Source organism: Nicotiana tabacum, chromosome 13 (genome assembly GCF_000715075.1).
Source record: "Nicotiana tabacum cultivar K326 chromosome 13, ASM71507v2, whole genome shotgun sequence".
Taxonomy (NCBI): domain Eukaryota; kingdom Viridiplantae; phylum Streptophyta; class Magnoliopsida; order Solanales; family Solanaceae; genus Nicotiana; species Nicotiana tabacum.
Window position 1 is genome coordinate 24,491,046 of NC_134092.1, and position 16,360 is coordinate 24,507,405.

At 36.3% G+C, this 16,360-nt stretch overlaps 2 protein-coding genes across 2 annotated transcripts; both read left to right on the forward strand.

The window, feature by feature from the left end:
* The first annotated feature begins 244 nt into the window (after positions 1–244).
* On the forward strand, positions 245–4,742 carry LOC142167814 (NAC domain containing protein 50-like). The gene is made up of 4 exons (XM_075227825.1): positions 245–693; positions 1,394–1,671; positions 1,765–1,947; positions 4,023–4,742. The coding sequence occupies exons 1-4, from the start codon at positions 471–473 to the stop codon at positions 4,533–4,535; spliced, it is 1,197 nt and encodes a 398-aa protein (XP_075083926.1). The 5' UTR covers positions 245–470; the 3' UTR covers positions 4,536–4,742.
* A 2,185-nt stretch (positions 4,743–6,927) lies between these two features.
* LOC107778298 (NAC domain-containing protein 78-like) lies at positions 6,928–12,583 on the forward strand. The gene is made up of 6 exons (XM_075227826.1): positions 6,928–7,289; positions 9,114–9,391; positions 9,699–9,887; positions 11,057–11,530; positions 11,612–11,720; positions 11,875–12,583. Exons 1-6 carry the CDS (start codon positions 7,121–7,123, stop codon positions 12,282–12,284), a joined length of 1,629 nt encoding a protein of 542 aa, XP_075083927.1. The 5' UTR covers positions 6,928–7,120; the 3' UTR covers positions 12,285–12,583.
* The last annotated feature ends 3,777 nt before the right edge of the window (positions 12,584–16,360 follow it).

A 16,360-nucleotide genomic window follows, 5' to 3' on the forward strand; every position in this document is an offset into this window, starting at 1 on the left:
AAATATTTACATATAGTCAATTAAAAAATATGCCATAGTAAATTTACTTGGTGCGAATTAATATTAGTAACGACTAAAAAACAACAAATTCAATATATTCATTAAAAAAAAAATGAAAACATCCCTAAAGTAATGTTTACATTTTCAACAAAAAAAAATAGTGTTCCTTAGTTTTGACAGGTAACGCCACCTAAGTACATATCCACAGGTCACTTTTGTCCCCCATGAATGGCTTATCTTTCTTAGATTTTCGATTTCCGTGTTAAACAAGTCTCTACTCTCTTCCCTTTCCTTCACCCACAGGCTATCTCAATTTCCCCCATTTTCACTTTACTTCACTTCCAATCTTCTCAATTCTAATATCTATCTATTTGTTTCTGTATTGGGTATTCTTAAAAAATCTCATTTTTACATTCTTGGCTTTCTGGGTGTGTCTAGTTTTGTTTTCTTTTTAATTTTGAGGCTAAGAAATGGAGCAAGAAGGGTCACTGGTGGTGGCGGCAGCGGCAGGGGCTGTAACGGTGGCCGCTCCGGCACCGGCGCCGACGTCTTTGGCGCCGGGGTTCAGGTTCCATCCGACGGACGAGGAATTAGTGAGGTACTATCTGAGGCGAAAGGCATGTGGGAAGCCATTCAGGTTTCAGGCTGTTACTGAAATTGATGTTTACAAATCTGAACCTTGGGAGCTCGCAGGTTCAATTCAATTCCTTTTTTGTTGATTTATGTCGTTATTTTGTGTCCGGTTTTCTTTTATGTTATGATTTCTTTGTTTATAACGCTTTTTTATCTGTTTTAATTTCGTGACTTCTTTTTAATATTTATTTATTTATTTTTGGTTTGGTTTGATTGAGTTTTCAGGTTTAATTATTTCATTCGGAATATTAGTGTGTTTCTGACATTTCCAGGTTTATTGAAAACTGCAATGCTGCTCTTCTATATGAATAACATCTCTTTTTGTCAGCAGAGCCAGGATTTTCCACTAAGGGAATTAACTCTTTGGTTGTGTCAAAGGATTCAATATCTATATATGTACATAAAAAAATAAATTGATCTTAATTTTCCGATGAAGGGGGTTCAGATCGCCTCCTAGCTGGGCTGTTGTATTAGTCATTCTTCTGTATGTCTTTGGGCTAGTAATAGTGGCGTAGCCAGGAATTCTAACGAGGGGATTCAAAAACATACAAATTTTCATACTGAGTGAATGCATTTAATTTTTTGTTACCCTATTTGTACTATGTAACTTTCGGACGAAGGGATTCAATTTTGAACCTCCTTTAACACACTTAGCCACGTCACTGGCTAGTAATTAGTTTGTCGTGTTATGAATCCACCTCCCCCTTTTCCCTGAATTTGGCAGCCACTTTTATGAATGGCCTTGTCATATACGGTGCAGAATATTCATCGCTGAAGAGCAGAGATCTAGAGTGGTACTTTTTCAGCCCTGTGGATAAGAAGTATGGTAACGGTTCTCGACTTAACCGAGCCACTGGCCAAGGCTACTGGAAAGCTACTGGGAAGGATCGTTTTGTTCGCCATAAGTCTCAGACCATTGGAATGAAGAAAACACTTGTTTTCCATAGTGGTCGAGCTCCTGATGGCCAGAGAACAAATTGGGTAATGCATGAGTACAGGCTTGCAGACGAAGAATTGGAGAAGGCTGGGATTGTGCAGGTGTGAACTAGCTTTTTTTGTGAACTTAGCTACTTTCCATATTTGGTTTTGAATCTCAAAAGAATCTCTTTCTGTTGGTTTGCGAGGACATAGGATTCCTTTGTGCTTTGTAGAATCTTTCAAAAAAGTGGTTTAGGACCGCCAAATGGTGACAGATATGCACCATTCGTTGAGGAGGAATGGGATGATGATATAGCCGTGATTCCTGGAGGAGAGGCAGAGGATGATGTGGCGAATGGTGATGAAGCACGAGTTGCGGGCAATGACCTTGACCAGGTACTGTTTCCTTTTCAGTACAGACCTGTTAGATTGCTGAAACTTTCCACTTAAATGAATGAATGTCTATTGCCACTTGTTTTACCGTTGCTGTTGATAAGGATCAGAAGAACAAAAACAAGAAAGTATGAATGCCAATGTTGTCGGTGTAGATATAATGCTATTAATTGCGTACTTTGTTATTTAGTCGTTACTCTTCTTTTCTTAGTTGGAAACTCTTTTCTAATTTTTGTATTTGCTCTTCTTTCTCCTTGTATTGCAAACTTTTTGCTATATTTGTTAGTTGTAGATAACGGTTTAGAATCTTGTTTTACCATCAATGTCGATAAGGAATCAAGAGAACAAAGCAGAATAGTACAGTATGAATGCCAATGTTGTCAGTGTAGATATAATGCTCTTAGTTGCAAACTTTGCTATTTTGTCGTTACTCTTTTTTTCTTAATTGGAAACTCTTATCTATTTTGTCTTTGCTCTGCTTTCTCCTTGTTTTGCAAACTTTTGCTATATTTGTGAGTTACTTAGTTGTAGATAACGGTTTAGAATTTGGTTTTACCATCAATGTCGATAAGGAATCAAACAACAACAACAACAACAACATACCCAGTATAATCCCACGGGTGGGGTCTGGAAAGGGTAGTGTGTACGCAGACCTTACCCCTACCTGGAGAGATAGAGAGGCGGTTTCCGATAGACCATCGGCTCAAGAAAAGATGGAAAGGAAGAAAAGGGAAGAAGAAGAAGAAGAAGAAAGAGGGGGGAGAAAGAAAGAAGAGGGAGACAAAAGACGATAAGGAAAAAGAGGAGAAAATGTAGCATCAGTTAGTAACAATCAGGGAGCAACAATTTCCGGTAAAAGGGGAGAAAGAGTAGCATCAAATAGTAACAATCAGGGAGCAACAATTTCCAGTAGCAATTATCAAAAACAATGGACGTGGTTGCTAAGTACCATATATAATAACAAACTAGAAGGAAGTAACAAGACCGGAAAGTATGAATGTCTGTGTCGTTACTTGTAGATTTATGCTCTAAATTGCAGCATTTTGCTGTTTTGTTGATGCTCTTCTTTCTCTCAATGTTGCTCTATCTATGTATTATTTATTGGAATTGTTCTGGGAAAATTGAATAAAATGAAAAATGATTTCTGTTAATGTGGTGGTTTGCTAGAGCACTTAACGGTTTAGCATCGTGTTCCACCTACCTTCCTTATAAACCCCATGTTCACGTTGACATGTCATTATATTCCAATTGAAAAGCTACTTCCTTTAGCCTTTTAATTGAATTTGAACATCACAACAAGCAATTTACGTCTTTGTCAATAACTGCTTCATCCCCACAACCATGACTACTCCAAGACACAAAGTTCAAATCTTAACTATAGTGTGTTTTATAAAGGTGGATCTCCAGCTATCTTGGACATCAGCTTGTCGGGTGAGATTCTAGGAATTGTAGGTGCAATGTTGCTTGTAAATTGTAATGTTGATCGTGAAGCTACAGAAATAAGCTCTCAAAACCACCCCTAGATTGAAAATTTTGGCAAAGTGGACTTTAATTCAGCAAGTTGTATAGGTCTGTCTTAGTACGCATCAGTAGGGGAAAAAACTCCTTGGTGATAGTGCTGTTCTTGATTCTCAGAAGTAACTGGCAAGCTAACTTGAAATGGTGAAGATTTTATGTGACGAGTGAAAGCTCTTGAAGACACTGCTGATTATTATTCTCTGGATTTCAATCTTGTTGAATACTCGAATTCTCTACTAGAATGTGAAACATATTATTCTTGAGAAATATAGCTGATCATTTTCTAGTGCTCTCACAATTTTTACTTTGTTTTTATTGGGATTTCACCTTGACTGTCTTTTGCAATTAAAAAGAAGTTTATGCATTTAGCTGCAAAACTTCATGCCCTTCTCTTCCTTTTAGTTGTCACATTCATTAGCATGTGTACATTTATAAACTTGAAGTTTATATGTCCCGTATAGTTTTGAGCATTTCTCATTCGATAAACCCTGGGGCATGCTTAACTTTTTCCAGTTTGAGATTTACTTTGCTCGCCGCTAACTGTTAACTTTTGACAACAGGATGCTCTACGCAAGGCTCCTCGCTATATTGAAAACCTGATTGAACCCCAAAGTCTTCCATTTGTTTGCAAGAGGGAGAGCTCAGAAGATGCTGAACTTCTCTCTTTAAGCCAAAGTAAGAGATCCAAGCATGACGATCCAAGCTCTAGCCGTGCAAATGGTTCTGAAGATTCAACTATTACTAGCCAGGATCTACCAACTACGATGATGACGAAAACAAATTGCTCCCCTACTCTCTTAGGATTCCCCTTGTTAGAGTCTCTTGAAACTAAGGAAGGCCAGCCCTCTAATCCCCCTACTTTTGATTCCTCCAATCTTGAAAAATCCGTGCCTCCGGGCTACTTGAAGTTTATTAGTAATTTAGAGAATGGGATCCTAAATGTCTCTATGGAGAGGGAGACACTGAAGATTGAAGTGATGAGAGCCCAAGCCATGATCAACCTTCTTCAATCGCGTGTTGATCTTTTGACTAAAGAGAACGAAGGCATGAGAAGAATCGTCCGAGAGGGTTAGGCGATAGCATTTTTTCAGTATATTTTTGTTTGTAGTTGTCAGCTGAGACCCTTATATCACAATTCTGTAATCTCTTACTATCTTCAGGAAGAGGAAGATGGTAAAAGAGTGGTTGAGCTGTTTATGCAACCTATGTAACATATCTGTAGTCTTTGCTGTAACCTTGACCAAATGTGCCATTTAGCAATCTGCAGTTTTTGTTTTTTATATCTGTTGCATTGGTTTTTATAAAAGTTAATCAGGGCACAGTCTATGGCTCAAAATCTTGCTTGAAACTCCCAACACACTCTTTAGCAACAAAAAAAAAATAGTTATATTAGAACGATAACGGAGTGCTAATCGGAAATTTCCAAGTTCAAAAGACATAAATATGAAAAGATAACCTGTAGCATCATGAGAGTTTTTGGATAAAATGTAGACTTGATATTTGATTCAAATATCACAATAATATAAAGAATGAGGAAGAAGAAGAAAACATCTGTTGAATTTGTGATAAGGTTTTTGTTTTTATCATAATCTTCCTTTCTTTGTTTTGCTCCTATGATAACTTCTGAAGTTAGGCTTTGACAAGCTTAACTTCATACATAAACGTCTGAAGTAAGAACAAATTATTTCTAAATAATATTGACTGAACTTCAGATAAAAATGTCAGGAAGTTTGTTTCTGTCAAGCTAAAACTTCAGACAAAAATAATATGCAAACTTCAGAAATTTTATATGAAGTTAGGCTTTGAATAGGCTAATTTCAGATCCATTTTTATGTCTAAAGTTTGCAATTTCATAGGCGAATTTTTGAACTTCAGACCCGCTAGTCGAAAGTTGATCCTAAAGTGAGCAAACTTACAAATTTTTGTACATTACGTGTATAACTTTGATGGTGGCACAAAATTCGGGTATATTTGCACTAATCCCCATTTCCTCCTGAATCCACCTGAAGCCCAAGGTCACAAATATTAGCGTTTTCCAATTTTAAATTGGATACATAGAACCTACTATAATAATTCAGTAAGGCTATAAATTTATATCAAAACCTAATTATATAAAGAAAAATTTAAAAAATAAGATTCGGTTCGGTGTCAGTTTCAAAGAACATTGATATTTTTATCTATTAATTCCCACCAACATATGTACCATGTAATTCTACCTAGCATTGGCATAGACAGACTAATTATCTCATAAAATTTTCGGGTGATTGAGTTTCTTGCCGTATATACACCGAATATATGCACAGTTGATTTTCATTTAAACCCTAAATAAATCATTAAGTCTTCACGTAGTTGTCTTTGTTCTATTTTTGGAAGTTAAATTGGAAAAAAAAAAAGAAGCAAAAAGAAAAAGAAGGGTCCAACTAACATAGTAAAGTACTTACTATATTCGAGCATTTGACATTATGTGTTGCTTTTGTTTTGATCCAAATTAAGTAGATTTTCATGCTGTTCATGATAGCTTAGTACCACAAAGTCACTCTCGATGTTATTGTTTCATTGTATTTTACATAGGTAAATCTAAAATCTAGACAATGTGAATTCTAAGTTAAATGAGTTGTCTTAAGATATATACTTCTTCACTCTCATTTTATATAGTAATACACTTCACTTTTTATTTTGTTTCAAAAAATATAATATATAATTTTTTGAAAATTATTTAATCTTAATATTTTCATCTTATCTTTAATATCCTTAATAACCTGACTTCCTAGGATTGGCTTAATATTTTTATTGAAGGAAATAAACTGCATAGCATGTGGTTGTGGAATTTGAAATTTAAGGGGTCGTTTAGTAGGATGTGTTAGGAAAAAAATGCATATTTTATTAATAATTACATTACTTACTCTATTCAATACTATTTGTTATACATAACAAATTATGGCATTAGTAATACCATAATTTTAATATATATATATATATATAACTGCCTTTTCAAAACTTTTAATTCATCAAACCAAATAAGAAATAATCTCAGCACAACTAATCACATCAAGACTAATTCCAACATTAACTAATACTCTACCAAACGACCCCTAACATGTAAAGTAGTCTTATATACTATACCAAACAACCCCTAAAGTATTTTTATGTGCCCTACCAAACCACTCCTAAAGTATTTTACATATGTTTGACGTACATGTTAAGAATATTTTAAAAAAAATTAATTTTATGTCCATCGAACGTCACCGCACAAAGTGAAAAGAAGGAATTACCTAATTTTATCTTTTTATTTTTCTCACATATACTGTATTTTGTCGATATGGAAAAGTAAAAAAAAAATAAGTCATTGATATTTTATTGGTGCAGTCCATCAAAACGTGTCAAAGCGGTAAGTATCATACGTCGCAGTAGCGTGACCCGCACCAATTCTATAAAGTCATAGAAATTATACTTTACCAACTTTTCTAATATCCAATTACAACAGCTCAACCAATGCCATCTTTTCATCTTCTTAATTCTTTCAATTTTCTCTCACTTTAAACCTTAAATAAATTTGGACGCATTTCGACTATATATTAAACTGAACAGTTTGTTACTGACAAATTTTGATCTTTTTACTGACAAATTTTGATCTTTTTTTTTTTTTAATCGGCGGTTGATGGAAACAAGGCGGTCGAAGAATTTGTTGGCGCCGGGGTTCAGATTTCACCCGACGGATGAGGAATTGGTGCGGTACTATCTCCGGCGAAAGATTATTGGGAAACCCTTAAGATTTGATGCAATATCAGAGATCGATATCTACAAAGTTGAACCATGGGACCTTCCTGGTAAAAAAAGCCCTTCATTCTAGAACCTTCTTTTTTTCCTTCATTTTTTCAGTTGCTGGATTTTTGCCGCAAATTCTTAGTGTTTACTTGTTTTTGGTGAATTAGGATTATTGACAGATCTATGAAATCACACCTAATGAATTTATTCGCCGTGTACGTTTGACCATTATGTGAACTTTACACAGAGGCGGAGGCAGGGTTTGAAGTATATATGGGTTTTGAAACCCACCGAATTCATAGCTTGTCTTAATTACTGGATTTATAATTAAATATTTATACATATTTAATGGATTTTCTAATACAAATGCGACGTATAAGCAAATGTTATTGGGTTTGCTCTAACCCGTAGCTAATGATCTAGCTCCGCCTCTGACTTTATATACTCCCTCCGTGCCATGTTATATGACATTGTTTGACAGGGCGCAGAGTTTAAAAAAAGAAAGACTTATGAAACATGTGGTTTAAATCATGTCATAGATATTTGTGTAGCTATAAATCATCTCACTATGGGTTGAATGAGAAGTTTAAAGTTAAATTGTTCCTAGATATAGAAAGGTGTCATTCCTCTTGACACATCCTAAAAAGAAAAGTGTGCCATATAAGTCCCAATTCTTTTGACTGGACACAGAGTTTAGAAAAGAAAGAAAGATTTTTGAGAGTCTGTGGTATAAAACATGCCATAGACATTTGTGTGGCTATAAAATCTTATCAATAAGGGTAGAATGAAATGTTTAAAGTTAAATTACTTCTAAATATATAACTGGATCATTCTTTTCCGGACAGACTAAAGAAGAAAGTGTACAACAAAAAATGGGATAGAGGGAGTAATAAATTCTCTAGACACCGAATAGGGAATGGATGTAGAGGAATTATATAGGCAAATTCAACTAAGTTGGGTGGAGGACTGATTTCTTGAGTGGTAAATTTCCGACTTAAATGAACAAGATTTCATCTCCAGAATTTTTGGCAGTTCTTCTCTCTTTACACTTTCTGTTTATAGCTTGAAGGCCTATAGTTCTTCACTCAGCTTCACGTCTCAACTAACGTAGAACTGCTAGTTCGCATGATAAGCATTTTTGAGCTGGTGTGGGAGCTCTTCCTTCAGAAGATCACCAAAATAGTTCTGACTCGTCCTATTTGCCTCCTAGCAAAATAGGTTTGGCTTCATCTAGTTTTCCAAATTTTGAGACTTGTTCCGCTACCTACTCGAATTTTTAATGTTCAATTGAAAGTTAGGAGATTGGCTCGTGATTCAAATTTCTATTCAGAGTGCTCAGTCGTGTCTATGCCTATGTTTTGTCAGCAGCACCTACCTTCATGCATCTACGTTGATCATTTATGTATAATATGTATAGTATGAACGTGGATTATGAGCCAAAGGACTAAGATTTACATTAAGTATTTTAGGTTTGTCCGTTAAAATTAACAGGTAAAGTTGTCACCATGTGACTAGGAGGTCACGGGTTCGAGCCGTGGAAACAGCCTCTTGCAGAAATGCAGGGTAAGGCTGCATACGATAGACCCTTGTGGTCCGGCCCTTCCCCGTACCCCGCGCATAGCGGGAGCTTAGTGCACCGGGCTGCCCTTTTATTTTTATAGCATTTCGGGTCATTTTATCCTTCAAAAATATGTTCACAACACTCTTTTGTATATATGGCATGTTGGACCATAGTTCTCCAATCTTATTGTACAGAGTTATAAATCACAACCTTGTAAACCGTTGTGGATTCATTTATAAAACATCTGATTATGCTTTCACTGAATTTGTCTTTATATATTCATGAGCTCTAGATTAAGCTTAGCATAATGTTATCGGTGTCTTAGGTATGTCAAGGCTGAAAACAAGAGATCTGGAATGGTACTTTTTTAGCATGCTTGATAAGAAGCATGGTAATGGAGCAAAGACCAATCGGGCGACGGAACGAGGCTACTGGAAGACAACTGGAAAGGACAGAGCTGTCCATCATAAGTCTAAAGTTGTCGGGATGAAGAAGACCCTAGTTTATCATAGTGGTCGGGCTCCAAAAGGTCAGAGGACTAATTGGGTTATGCATGAGTACAAACTAATTGATGAGGAATTGGATAAAGCTGGAATTGCTCAGGTGAGATCATATGAACCTGTGGTTGTGCTTGTTCAATGCAATGCTTCCTGTGTCTCTCAACCCCTCTCCTAAACCTGGTGCTGCAGGGAAATGGAGGGAGATTGAAAATAAATTGTGAACTCTGTTTTCTATCAGGAAGCTAGAAGGAGATAATTTTCTCCCTCCATCAAACCCCCACCCCTTGCTTCCTGATTTTTGCGAGCTGGCTTACATTCTTGAGCAAGATGATGCTTATTATTTTGTTATTTATATATAATTGTTTTTTCTTCCCTTCTCTTATTTTCTTCCTCCGCTTTTTGGTGCAAAGGATGCATTCGTGTTATGTAGAATCTTCCAGAAGAGTGGTGCAGGGCCAAAGAATGGGGAAAAGTATGGGGCACCTTTTGTTGAGGAGGAATGGGAGGATGATGAATTAGAAATTGTTCCCAAGGAGGAGGCTGCTGACGAAGTTGAATTTGGAGATGATATCTATTTAGATGGACATGACCTTGAGCAGGTATATCCATTTATGATGTATATTTTTCGTTTCTCTTTCTTTTCGGTAGTTCCTTGGTCATCTGAAAAAATGGTTGTGATTTGCTCCCCCCCCCCCCTTCTCTGTCACCCACATACGAAGCCCGACAAATCATGTTTGCATTCAAGTCTAACATGCAAGAAATGTTAACTTTCCTCGAAACTTGGATACTGGAGCCGCCCCTCTACCCCTCTCAACTTAAATACTAGCTGTATAGTATGCTAATCTGAGAAACAATTGCAGATCTCTTATTATCAATTAACGTGATAATCAACCTTATATTACTGTCTTATGGTGTCTTGCACCAAAACATGATTAGACGGGGAATTTATCAATGCCAATTCAACTTTCTTTCTGCCTTTTCTATTGATGAGTTTGACTTTGGGAGTGAAATGAATTTGAGTGCATTTTCTGTTTATGTGCTTGGTGAGCCTACTTCTGTGAATTTCCTGATTTCACATATTTTAAAGCTATGGCCTATGAGCAATCAATTCCTGTATGCAAAGATATTACTGGTCAGTAGGAGATTGGAAATGCTACTACCTAAGTAATTTTCCTTAGTACTATTGTGCAGTTATCTTATTAGCTCGTTGTAGGTTGTGTTATATGCTCTTTTAAGAGCAGAGGGTTTTCCAAAAGCTACACAAGTGCTTTCGCTTCTTTTGTGCACTTCTTTCATTTGAAGCGAAGTAGTGGCAACTAAGGTGGAGAGATGATAGGGATGAGTTTCAACTGAAGTAGCTAGTGTTTCTCTTTCTTTCTTTTTTTGGATGGGCCTTCAGTGTTGTAGTTCTTAAATTGTTAGTGCATGTAAAATGGGTTGTAGGTTCAGTGAAGTTGCAAGAATGGCATACACTTTCTGTGATTAGTCTGAATATCTTTAGCCTTGCCGCCTCTTGAGCCTGTTAGTAGGATCTTTTTTCTGATATCTACTTGAAAAGTTTTGTATGAAGTTGGGTTAGAACTCTGAGTTGATGAAGCTTTTGGATGCTATATCTTGAGTCATCATGTCGTGTACATTCAAATAAAAGAAAACAAGGATAGCAGCTCGTTTCCTGTTTCACACAATTATATTTGGATAAACTTGCTATCTATGTTAGATAGAGGTTATATGTATCTTCTCATTTTGGTTCATGTTTCTGTTGCACCAGATTCTTGGGACTGACACACCTGTGGATGGTGCTCCACCTCCTTTCAACCGCTATTGCGAGGAAAATGCTAGCAACAGTGGGGGAACAAGTTACTCCTTTGAAGATACAGAAAAATGGCTTCAGCCACCAGACGAGCAGGAATCATTTGATCCTGCAATTGAAGAGAATGCGAGTGCAAATCCAGTCAAGCATGAATTCATGAGTGAACCAAGCAAGAATGTGAACTCTGAAGATGTGGATTACTTGTTTAATGAACCAATTGAAACTGCAACTGATACCCTTCAATTCAATGATGGGGCATTCCTTGAAGCTAGTGATCTATCAAGACCCATTGATACGTCAAGTTTTGACATGCTTGAGGAGTACCTTACATTCTTTGATGCAGACGATGACTTCCAGAATATGGGTTTCAATCCACCAATGATGATTGGAGGTGATGATCATGTTTCTGACTTAGCATCTCTGGCTGACAAGGTAACATTACTTACTAACTCCACTTCATGTAATTGTCTTGTTCTGGTCTTCTTGAAGCTTAGCTCAGTACTTTCATGACAGAATATTGGCGAGGTAGCTGACCAACCTATTGCACCCAGTGAAGAGCCTACCGATCAGAAGACCAATGTTGCATCATCCTCGAAACTGGAACCATCTAAATTTGGATCAGGTAGTGATAAGGGTTCTATTTGGACCTTAGTAATGATAATTACTTTAGAATATGTTACTCTTTGGCCTTTGAAGATTTGCTTAATGCGAATTTCAGTTAACGACCACAATTCTTTTCTCAAGATAACATTTTTTACTTATTTTCGATATTGCAGATTATAAGTATCCATTTATGAAGCAGGCAAGCTGCATGTTGGGGGGTATTCCTGCTCCTCCTGCATTTGCTTCAGAGTTCCCTTCAAAAGATGCAGCTTTCCGTATGAATTCTTCCTCAGAAGCATCCAGTTCAATCCATGTCACGGCTGGTTATATTCAAATAAGGAACATAACTATGAGTGGGAATGGAACAGATGGGTTGGTGGGCAAGCATGGGAATTACAACATTCTCCTATCTTTTGGCTTGTCACAGCATGCTGATAGCTCCGCTAGCTTGGAATCAGTAATTAGTATTCTTCCTGGGAAGACAATTTCGACGGCATCCTGGTGCTGGTTCTATTATCTGCTCTCTTGGATCCTTATTCTTTCCATGAGCTTCAAAATTGGGACCTTAATTCGTGCCACTTAAGGCTTCAAAAATATAGGAAGCTTAATCAAACCGGGCTCAAGCTAGTTTTTACTTGTGAAATTCTTGGTAGGTTATCTTGATATTGACTAAAGTTGCATCATTATACATGATATACCTATATTTTAGTTTTTAGACATAAAGCGCATTGGTGAATACTGTGCTGTTGACATTTATGCGATCAAACATTAGTAAATTAAGTGTTGCATCGCAGACTTCACGGTGTAGCTTGGAAGCTGCAAATACTCTTTTACAGTAGTCAAATACTGTGATTTTACATAGAACCAATGTCTTTATTTCAGATCTTCGCCATGTCATTCGCTGTGGATTTTCATGTTGTTTCTGTTCCATGTTATTGCCTGCTATACTTCGCTGTTTCTTTGGTTTTTTGCAGCTACATGAGCTACTTAAAAGACCATCTTATTAGTTACTAAATGGTGTCGTGGAACTCTTGGAAAAGAAAGTTAACAAGCAAATTATGTTGCGTGTATTCAAGTTTTATTTATCACAAAAACCGCCTACAATGCAGCTGATATGACTTAAACATGTTTTTAACATCAAGCAAGATTGTTAGAACAGAGCAGTTTCTGTCAGTAGAATTTAAGTTTTATTTATTGGCAAGTGAGAAAAAGTTATCATAAGTTCGGTGTAACTTGAACGGTTTCAACTTATGGGGATCTTTGGCAAATACCCATGCAGGGAAATTATTTACCCGCCTCTGCCCATGTGATTTGTCCCCTACCCATTTTTTTTTAATACTCAGTCAAAGTCAACCAAATGAAGTCAAATTAAGCTACTAAAGCAAACAGACAATTCAAGCCATGTCAGGTCAAATCAAGCTAAGCTAAGTCAAATGGATAATTAGTTTTATTTGAGTAGGTATATATTATAAATAGTTTTCAAATAGGTGAGAAAGGGTAATTATTTTAAGCTCAATGAGTATTTTGCATTAAAAAAAATTATTATAAAAAGTCATCTTGTCGGTGAGGGGTTAGGTTGGACCCCTACCTGTATATATATATATATAATAAAAGAGGACGTAAACCTTAGCTTCCAATGCCTGATGGTATGGATTACTACTTACATGCGTCAAAAAAGGTAATGTTGAGGAGTACAGCTCCTTTACATTTTGTACTCTATGAAAATGTACCCAAAAAACTATGAATATAACACAATTATCCATAATCAAATGAGAAATGTCTTGTCTATGCTTTGATCCTAAAGCTTGGCCACCCATTAATGTCATTCTTCAAAAAGCTTTTGGCTACCAGGGGGAGAGTCAAATCCTTTGTGAAGAAAGAACTCTGCTTTATGTGTTCAGCCCCTAGCTACTGTCAATATTGTCGAAAACAGGGGCATGAAGAAGTAGAATGTAGAAACAAAGCTACATATCTAATGTCTAAAGCTTCTAAGAAAGAGCAGAAAAGCATAAAGGATATTCAGGAAACAAATGATGATGAGTTTAAGGAGGTTACTGGAAAGAAAAACAAACAGACTTCTTAGAAGGGGCAAGGTGTTGTTATCAGAGAACTAGATTCAACAAACCAGAACAGGATGAAAGATCTAGATGAGGGGTCAGGAAAGGGTCGGGGTAGCACTCAACAAGTTCAAAGGGAGGCAAATGCAAATAATAAGCAAAAAATGGACAGGAAGGGTGCATCAGATAATGAAAAAGAAGTAGAGCAAAAGGAAGGAGACAAAGAACAAAATGTAGAACCAAAAGCTAAGGCTAAAAGAAGAAGGAACAAGAAGGTGAATAAAACAGTTCGCTGGGAGGATCAAGTAGTAGCTAACGAGGAGCCTGTTGAATCTGTTTTTGTAGCTCAAACTTCAGAGTGTGACCAAAATTCAAACTAGCCCCTCATGTAGACACAACAAAGACCAAACACAAGTCCAAAATACCAAGACCAACACAATCAACCATAACATAGATAACCAAAAACAAAAAAAACAAAACATAACCAGCCAAAAAAACCTGAATCAGATCAAAATAAAGGCCAACCACCCAACTTTAGCCATATAAAACCAATAACCACAACAAAGAACCAGCTAAAACAACCAACCACCAGAAAAAGAGATGCACATTCAACTGTTCAAAAAGAGCAGAAGGAGGAGGTGGCAGGGGAAGAAATGTCAACTGATGAAGGCATAGACACTGAAGAAGAGGAAGAGGAAGACACAAGTGAAGAAGATTATGAAAGTGTGAAGGAAAACTCTACCTCAAGTGATGGAGAAGTAGAGCAACTACTATAAGTTTTCAACCCCGTACCAGCAGATCCTGAGGTGGCAGTGATTTTTGGAGAGATTACTGAGAATATGAATTTATCACGTAGAGGACTTCAATCGGCTAGGGGAGGAAAAGCCACAAGAGGGAAAAAGGAGGAAGAACAAAAAATCAGGCTAAACGCCATACAACTGTGACCAGATCACAGTCCAAATCATCATCATCCATCTAGTTTTAATGATTATGTCCAATATGGGCTATGCATTAATAATGTTTCGACTTTAAGTCAAGTTCAAATGATGGCTATTATGCCAAATTTTGTGAAATATCTCTATGTGCCTTAGACTCTAAATTGCTCGCATGTGTACTACACACCTTGATTTGAATTGTATTTGTTGTTGATGATGATAATGATATTTGAAATTGATAAGGTGAGTATGAAATACTGAATATGGCCAACGTGCCAAGAATGATCTTATAATTATGGCCATTAGTGCCAATGAAATGAAAAGATGTGAAAGTAATATGAAATGCGATGATTGATATAAAAAGGTTAATGTCTCAAATAAGGCAGCCTAGCCGGTCGGGTCGTGATCGGACACCATGTCGCACACATGGTGGTGATTGTGCTGAAAATTATAATTGAAATGGTAATTGTGGTTGATGTCCCTAATGGATAGCCTAGTCGATCGGGTCGTGATCGGACTCCGTGTTAAAGACGATGGTATTGATATTGAGAGTAATTGTTATTGATGTCTCTAATGAGATAGCCTAGCTGATCGGGTCGTGATCGGACTCCGTGCTGAGAGTACGGTGGTATTGGTATGGGGAATAATGGTATTGTGAATAATGGCATATTGATACTAAAAATCTCCCAATGTGAGATATGAAAATTAATTTGAACAGTGTCTTGATCCTAAATTGAGGTTTGATGTTGATTAAAGCTTCCTTTGATATTAAGTTAATATTATATGTATTATTTGTCATTCTATTGAGAGAGTGTTGAGAGGATTAAGGTTGGGGTGGGTAATTAAAATGAGGGGAATAAATGAGGTACGTTGATCTTGAAAGATCAACGACTCAAATTTAAAATGAACGTGGCGGGTTAATTAAAATGGGTACCGACCGGGTCTTGTAAAGGGGTCGTTTGACTTTGGGTTGGGGTTACTAGGCTAAGGTGTTGGGCTATTTTTTAACCCGAAAATTGGTTTAAAAATTGGGCCAGCCGTTTAAACACACATAATTTATCAAAATAATTTATAAAAATAATTAGTAAATGAATAAAAATATTTTTATGTACTAAAATGATTTAAAATAATGATTTAGCATTATAAAAATATAAAAATGCTATTTTGATGCCAATAATATAAATAAGGAGCATTTGTATATGAATATAGGCTATTATTGCAAGATTATGCAAATAGCTTTAAAATGCTAATGTAATTATATTAAAAAAAATAAAGTGAAACTATTATGAGACATATATGAGGATACAAAATAGTAATTTTGGATGACTAAGTCATCACAAATAATTCAAAGGGATAATTACTAAATATATATGTAATTTAAATGCAAGAAAACTAATTTTAAAGCTCTAAAAACTATGAAAAATTATAAAAAGTGCTTGTATAGATTTGTAAGCTAAATAATAATGAAAAAAAAATATTTTAAAAGTATATATATTATTTTAAAAACTATGAGGGCAAAATTGGGTATCAACAGCTGCCCTCTTTACCCGAGAATGATGAAAGAGTTGTCGGGTAAAGAAAATGATGACCAATTTTGGCCGAATTGAATGAGGGATGATATGATTTGAAAAAATGGGGTCCGAACCCTGGTTCCTAAGTTGCCTACA

Coding starts and splice junctions, on each gene's coding strand:
- LOC142167814 (XM_075227825.1), top strand. CDS start 471: ATGGAGCAAGAAGGGTCACTGGTGGTGGCGGCAGCGGCAGGGGCTGTA. Junction 694..1,393: donor TGAACCTTGGGAGCTCGCAG/GTTCAATTCAAT, acceptor TATACGGTGCAG/AATATTCATCGCTGAAGAGC. Junction 1,948..4,022: donor CGGGCAATGACCTTGACCAG/GTACTGTTTCCT, acceptor TTTTGACAACAG/GATGCTCTACGCAAGGCTCC.
- LOC107778298 (XM_075227826.1), top strand. CDS start 7,121: ATGGAAACAAGGCGGTCGAAGAATTTGTTGGCGCCGGGGTTCAGATTT. Junction 7,290..9,113: donor TGAACCATGGGACCTTCCTG/GTAAAAAAAGCC, acceptor TCGGTGTCTTAG/GTATGTCAAGGCTGAAAACA. Junction 9,392..9,698: donor ATAAAGCTGGAATTGCTCAG/GTGAGATCATAT, acceptor TTTGGTGCAAAG/GATGCATTCGTGTTATGTAG.